The sequence below is a fragment of the Trypanosoma equiperdum genome (assembly GCF_001457755.1).
Source record: "Trypanosoma equiperdum strain OVI genome assembly, contig: ctg_461, whole genome shotgun sequence".
NCBI lineage: Eukaryota > Euglenozoa > Kinetoplastea > Trypanosomatida > Trypanosomatidae > Trypanosoma > Trypanosoma equiperdum.
In genome coordinates, this window is record NW_027124378.1 from 6,241 (window position 1) to 12,989 (window position 6,749).

The 6,749-nt window shown below is 48.7% G+C and overlaps 2 protein-coding genes across 2 annotated transcripts; both read right to left on the bottom strand.

Annotated features, from left to right (window-relative positions):
• Window positions 1-1,577: 1,577 nt before the first annotated feature.
• TEOVI_000197400 (cytosolic nonspecific dipeptidase, putative) lies at window positions 1,578-3,005 on the bottom strand (the record flags this gene model as incomplete). Its single annotated transcript, XM_067225119.1, has 1 exon — window positions 1,578-3,005. The coding sequence occupies one exon, from the start codon at window positions 3,003-3,005 to the stop codon at window positions 1,578-1,580; it is 1,428 nt and encodes a 475-aa protein (XP_067081220.1).
• A 2,428-nt stretch (window positions 3,006-5,433) lies between these two features.
• TEOVI_000197500 (uncharacterized protein) lies at window positions 5,434-5,934 on the bottom strand (the record flags this gene model as incomplete). Its single annotated transcript, XM_067225120.1, has 1 exon — window positions 5,434-5,934. One exon carries the CDS (start codon window positions 5,932-5,934, stop codon window positions 5,434-5,436), a length of 501 nt encoding a protein of 166 aa, XP_067081221.1.
• Window positions 5,935-6,749: the final 815 nt, after the last annotated feature.

The following is a 6,749-nucleotide window of genomic DNA, read 5'->3' on the forward strand; positions in this document are numbered from 1 at the left end:
CGGAGCGGAGGCACATGTGCAGCGCACCTATACAAGGACCTCATCAACCATTATATCGCCAAAATTGATTCCTCCCCTCCATTGATTCTGCCATGCGGATCTGAACGAAGGAAGCCGTTGTCTCCACGTATTGCCTTCCCTCCCCGCCCCCTGCCAATAGCTCTTCGTCGTGAGAGTTCCATCAACTTCGGTTCCACGGGTTGGCGCTGCATAGACTTCCCGGCTGGTCGCGTGTTACCACTCGGTGTCACGCATTCTGCAGCGACCGCAAAATGTTTTTGCTGTCCGAGTTAGCACATCGCATTGCGGCAGGCGGACCCACACACGAAGCCAATAGACACCAGCTGGAGCAAACCCTCCGTTTCCATACCGCTAAGCTGTGCTGACCCACCAACCACGCAAACCCTGCCTATTGATTGGATGCGTCGACCACAGGCTGATACTTCACCCTCAGATGAAACCAGAGAAGGAGGCAGCGAAGGAAAGGAAGTATCTGAAAGACGTGAAGGTGAGAAAACGTTTTAGAAACACTTTGCTTCACTTGTTACCTCGTGGAGACCAAAAACTGGCCGAGTGAGACATGTACGCTGCACCGATGTAACTGAGCACAGCTGCCGAAGGTGGGGAGAGCAATGGCCCCCACTTATACTTTGTCTTAGTTGGCGACATCAGTGCGACTTCGGGAGCGTAAGGCATTGCCCGGATAGCAAAACAAGGTATAACAATTTCACATGTTTCGTGACACGCAGCAGCGAAAATGAGTTCAATAAGGACGCTTTTCTGTCTTCCACCACGACCGAACTACCGTCGCTATCTTGAGTGTGACGCGTCCGTACGGGCTGCTCACCACCCCCACCCCGACGATGGTGGCAAAGCCCACACGGCACAACGTAATGCCTGCAACAATGGCTGCGATCCATTCGGATCAAAATGGTGGGCTAAGGGTTTCGCCAGAACCCTGATAGCGGCCGTACGGACGGCGGGACATTTTACTTACGAATCTACCGATTTGTTCACTAATAAAATAACTTTCGAGACGAAGTAAGAGAAAACAAATAAACGGAACGGAACGGCGGACCCATTGCGAGGTGTTCGTGTTCAATTAATCGGACGACTGGTATATTGAGTCCGAGCTCGCGTATGTATTAAACTTGTGAGAGGGTGTCGAAGGTAAAAGGGGAAAAAACACTCCAAAATCATAACTTCAGGGAACATATTCACCAAACACAGGGACAAACGTCAGCTAGAACGCACTGAACGAAAGTCTCTTCATCTTTCTGGGCCTCCACATAATAGTCGGACGGCAAACAAAGTGGAAAGGGGGAACGTAAATTGATAAAAACATTATCCCATATCTGCTTCACTTCTTTTTCCGCCTCTGGAATATCTCTCCCCCCCCCCTCCCACATGCAAGCAAGTAGCCGAGAAACCAGAATAACATATTAGCACCAACGTCGTCAATCCCCACATGCTCAAGCCCACAAACTCATTTATCCCACCACAGAGAAGTAAAGTTGCACGTTTAACCAACAGGACCGTAAATGCAGGGGAGCAAACTTGAAGCAATGGTCGGCTGATCACTGCTTATGTATCTTTGGCGTTGCATGGTAGTGGTCCGCAACGATTCGGGCAACACACGTAGTTACTCCTTTCGCAAACGGCACATGTAGAAACTCGTTCGGCCCGTGTGCGTTGCTCTTCGGTCCCAAAACGCCGGTGACCACAAATTGCGCATCCGGAAATTTTTTCAGCAACATTGCAATAAAAGGAATGGACCCACCCATGCCCTGTGATGCGAACCCCTTACCAAAAGCCATCTCACTACCCTTATTGAGCGCCTCCACAAGCCATGGCTTTAGCCGTGGTGTCGCACAGCCGTCACCTGCATCATCCGGAGTGAAAGTTACTTTGGCGTTATATGGGGAATCAGCCTCGAGTATTCTTTTCATCGCTAGTGTGGCCTTCGTCGCGTCCACAATAGGGGGGACACGGAGGGAGAGCCGCAGCACGGTCTTGGCACGATTGACATTCCCAGCCGTTGCCGCATCAGGGAGGTTATCACCCACCACTGTCAAGCACGGTTTCCAAGAATTCCTCAGGGCTAGCTCCACAGTGTCATCAACTTCAGTAGACACGCCGGACAGAAGGGGAAACTGCTCCTTGTATGCAATTGCCCTTATTGACTGCATACTCTCCACAACATGCTGAGGGATGTCACAGTTTGCTTCGATAATTTTTACTTCACCGGTATTTGTATCTTCAATACGTTCGAGGAGCATACGGGCAATACGAAAGGAATCGGGAACAACGCCACCGGATAGGCCACTGTGCATGCCTTCCTTCATTGTTTCCACTGTAAGCATGCCACCACATACTCCTCGTAGAGCTGTCGTCAGCCAAAGTTGATCGTAGCTCATCGCCCCACTGTCCAAACAAATAAGAAGATCGACGTTGCCGATGCGGTCCCTGCATTTCTCGAGGTAAAAAGGGAGGTGCATACTCCCAGATTCCTCACTGGCCTCAATGATAACAACGACTTTCCCGTGTGGAATGCCTTGCTTTTGCACAGCCGCCATTGCGGTCAGAGCTGAAAACACGGCATAACCATCGTCAGCTCCTCCACGACCATATAATCTGCCATCCCGATACACTGGCTTATATGGGTGGAGTCCCTCCTCCCACGGAAGAAGAGGGGGTTGTTTGTCCATATGGCCGTACATCATTAGTGTGTTGGCACATGGCTCAGTTCCTTCAATCTCCACAATGAGGAAAGGCGTTAATCCTTTCTCCTCGAAAAGCTCGTATTTCATACCCTTGATGGGCTGTTTTTTGACCCACTCAATAATGATATCCATAGCCTTTTGCATTAACCCATTGGTTGCCCATTCCTGGTCGTAGTGGGGGCTTTGGTTCGGAACCTCGATGTATGCAGAAATGGTGGGGACGAGGGTCTTGTCCCATTCGTCAGTAATGAATTTATGAACTGCACCCCAATCAACCTGCATCGGAGTATTTACTTATTTTTTATGTGTACCCTAACCCTAACCCTAACCCTATTCACAAGTTTGCGCTCTTACTGAAAATTCGAATGCTTGTATGGTTAGTCCCTTCGAAGAAAAAAACTAAATTCGTATGTGTAGTTGCAGCAGTGAAAAACTGTATACTTCACTTGGTGTTTAAATCTGTCGGAGGGAAGAATTATTTAATTGCCGACAATATGGACAATGCTTCAGTACATGCACATATGCACATGCCAACACCATCTCCAGCGGTGTACACCTTTCTCCCCTGTGGCAACCTAGTTTTGTACATACTTTGCTCTCGTACTTACTTACCACGACTGTGTTAAGTTCTCCTTCAAGGCCCCTGCAGCTATCCTCGTCACCGGCAGAGCCGAAGATCAACTTGGCGCCCGCTGAAATCACATACTCACTTCGTCTTCTATTAACGCGAGGTAATGATGTTGCACCTGCACTTTCCTCCTCTACACTTTATGCACGCATGCAGATACACACATGACGAGTCAGATCCATATCAAAGCCGTCTCCCCGAATATATTGCGGCCAAATACAATAGCCGAGTAGTAGACACGTAAAACATCTTCTAACAGTGAGTGTAAAAGGGGTAACAAACACACCCACTTCTAGAAAACTTATGGCTTATGACCGAACCGCAAAATATGTAAATTAACGTCTAACTGTATATTAACGAGGTTGCCACAACAGATAAAACACGACAAACGATTATGCAAAACCGCCGATAACATCATCGACAACACACTTCGCTGAAACTATCATTATTACCTCTGGAAGCATGGCCTGGGTAGCACCTACCACGGGCAAAGTATGTGACAATACTTGAAATCTTCGTGGAATATGATAATATGAAAAAGTACATGCTCGGTACACAAAAACCAGGTCACCATTTCACGACGCAAAAAACAAAGAGGCAGAAACATGACCCTCCGGCCAAGCGAAAGTTATTACACACGTCACCTTTGTTTTCTAACGCCGTCGCGATGCCTTGATATAAGCAGTCATATTCGACCGCCCGTGTTGTGTCCAGAGGGAGAAGGCAACGAAAGAAAAGGAACTTGGGTTACCTTAATGAAACAGAATAAAAACGTAGGAACTTCACCCCAAGTTCAGCGGAAAAAGGAAGCAGTAAAATATTTCGTATGTACCCGAACATAATGTTTACAAAAACATTGTAGCATATGTCTCCTTACTTATACTACAAAACAACTGCTTATACAACCTCAAAATTAAAGAAGGTGCGGATTCTCCTAGAAAAACAAGCACAATCAAAAAACATAGCAGAGGCCACCGACAAAATTAAGTGAATAAATGTACGCAATATTTTTCTCCAAAAAGAAAAAGAACGGACGCACCGCCAAAGTGATTGCATGGTCCCAACATCCTCGCAAACCGTCTATGCACTATGAAGATCAACACCCATTTGCAAAGGCCAATAGGAAAAGTGCACAGAAGACTCACAAACATCAGCGAAAAGTTAACATTGTAGCCGACCACCTAATAGGAAACAACCAAAAGAGGTATATCGGAATCACACGAACGGAATTAAAATAAATAACACAGATAATTCCAGGAGTCGACGAAAATAAAATCAAACTGCATGAGTGAAAGACACACGACCCCTTGTAACACAAAGAAAAGGACGGAACTTTACGGATATCCGCATTATCAGAATTAAAAAATCCTTCGGTCGTGGGAGGGACGTTCACCGTGCACAGCAACGTGTTCACTCGTAATAAAAAAAACAAAAGAAGTGTGGAGTATCCCGCAACCACAGATCCACACATACACACACTGCATAACTGAATACCTCTTTATATCTGCCCCTTTTCCTTTTATCCTTGACATATAGTCTCTAACCGTCGTGGAGGATATCCTTTCTTTTTCTTTCCCTCTCAAGCATACCGCAGTGTGCGGCCCACACAGTCAAGCAGTACAAGCAACGCTCAGCACAAACACCGGTATCACGAACACAGAATCGAGTGTCAGCACGCGATTGATACTTCGTTTCAGGGGGGATGTTCAATCCTTCTATTGATACTACGCAATTGAAGCGCGCCTGCGCACACAAAAAAAAAATCCCCCCACCCGGAATGCCCATACAGGTCCCTTTCTTTCCCGAGGGACCGCCGATTAAATGACGGCGCCCGAGCACGGTGGGGGTCTCCAAGTGGAGAAACCCGCCGCCCCCCCCCCCCAGCTGGCGCCCGAAGATACGAAATAGCGGGCTCCGGCAACACGATCATGCGGCAGCAGCCCCCAAGGGACAGTGCTGCTAAACCGCGACTCCCTAGGGTGCCTTGGAGGCGATATCTCCCCTTCAGTTTCATATCCTTTAAAGTGGCCGGAACTTCCACGCACCTTTGCTACCTCCTGCTAGCGGGCGGCCTGCGCCCCACTAGCTCCCCACAAGCGAACACAAGGAGACAGAAGTTCTAACCCCCAAGCATTGATCAGTCCCATCTCCTGAAGAGAAAAACCAACCGCACGAGGCACACGCCACCGGCACCCCAGACGGCGGAAGCCACTTCTTCCAAACGCGCTGTACGCGCCCAACGCCCCGAGCGAGGTTGAAGGCCACATTATCCCTCCCCTTAGCACTTTTTTGGCACCGCGCGGCAGCTAACGCAACCCCGAAAGCTAAAAGAATGTCAGCCACGGCGCGGGTAAGCGGCCATCGCCACACCACTTGCCCCTCCCAATCCTCAAGGGTGATCAAGGCGTCACCACGCCCAGTGGCACCGCAGCACCACCTCCCAAAACCCCAAGGGGCATCTACTAAATTAGCCAACCCGCAGAGGAAGGCGACTGAGGCACCGGCACGTGGGCCCTGCCCGGTTGGCGTCCCCACGAGGAAAGGATCTACATGGTTCTCCAAACGGATTGAATGGCGCGGCATCCCCGTGAAAATGAGAAAAAAGCAATGTCAAGAAACCGTTCACTCCGCCCTTAGTTGAGGCACTTCCCCACCACCAAGGATGTCCTCAGTATCCAATTGGAGGGCAAACAAGCGCTCTGCGAAGCCAGGCGTGTCCCGACACCTCCAACTACGCCCTTTGACGTTGTCAAAGTTGAGCGTGGAGGGCAAATAAAAAACCGTTCCCCTCCCCCCCCCCCGACGAAGATCGACTTCAGCGGGTCGGCATGGCCGAGCGCGGGCCTCCGCACTGCTACAAAGGATTGTCGATGTAAGTTATGTGCTTTGGTTCAACGGGAAACGCAGCTACTTCGTGTGATCGCACTGCATCCAAATGCAGCCCCTAAATTTTACCAAGAAATGGATTCAGGGAATCGACACGCGCCGTTCATCGTGCGACTCACGCCTACAGTCACCCCATGCGTGAATTACATGCTAGAGATGGCGTAGTCACTTACGTAGTGTTTTTCTATGTTACTACAGCTGCTGGCTGAAGTATAGCTTGCAAATGGATTATTATGGGTAAGGGTATGCAACATGTTATACAGTGACAAGATCTCAGCAAAGGTATGTGATCCTATTATTGCAGGTTTCAACGCATCTATTACCAACGGGAAGTCGCTTCCGTGTGTCAGTGTGGCAGTTGCATATGTTCCGTCTCTGGATGACTTTGGATACGCCATCTGTACAACCAATTACGGTGATGAGTTTGCTATTATACTGGAATCTGTGGGTGACAAAAATACTCTCAACTTAACCAAATATTTCAATGAAAAGAATGTGTAGTTGATTTCTTA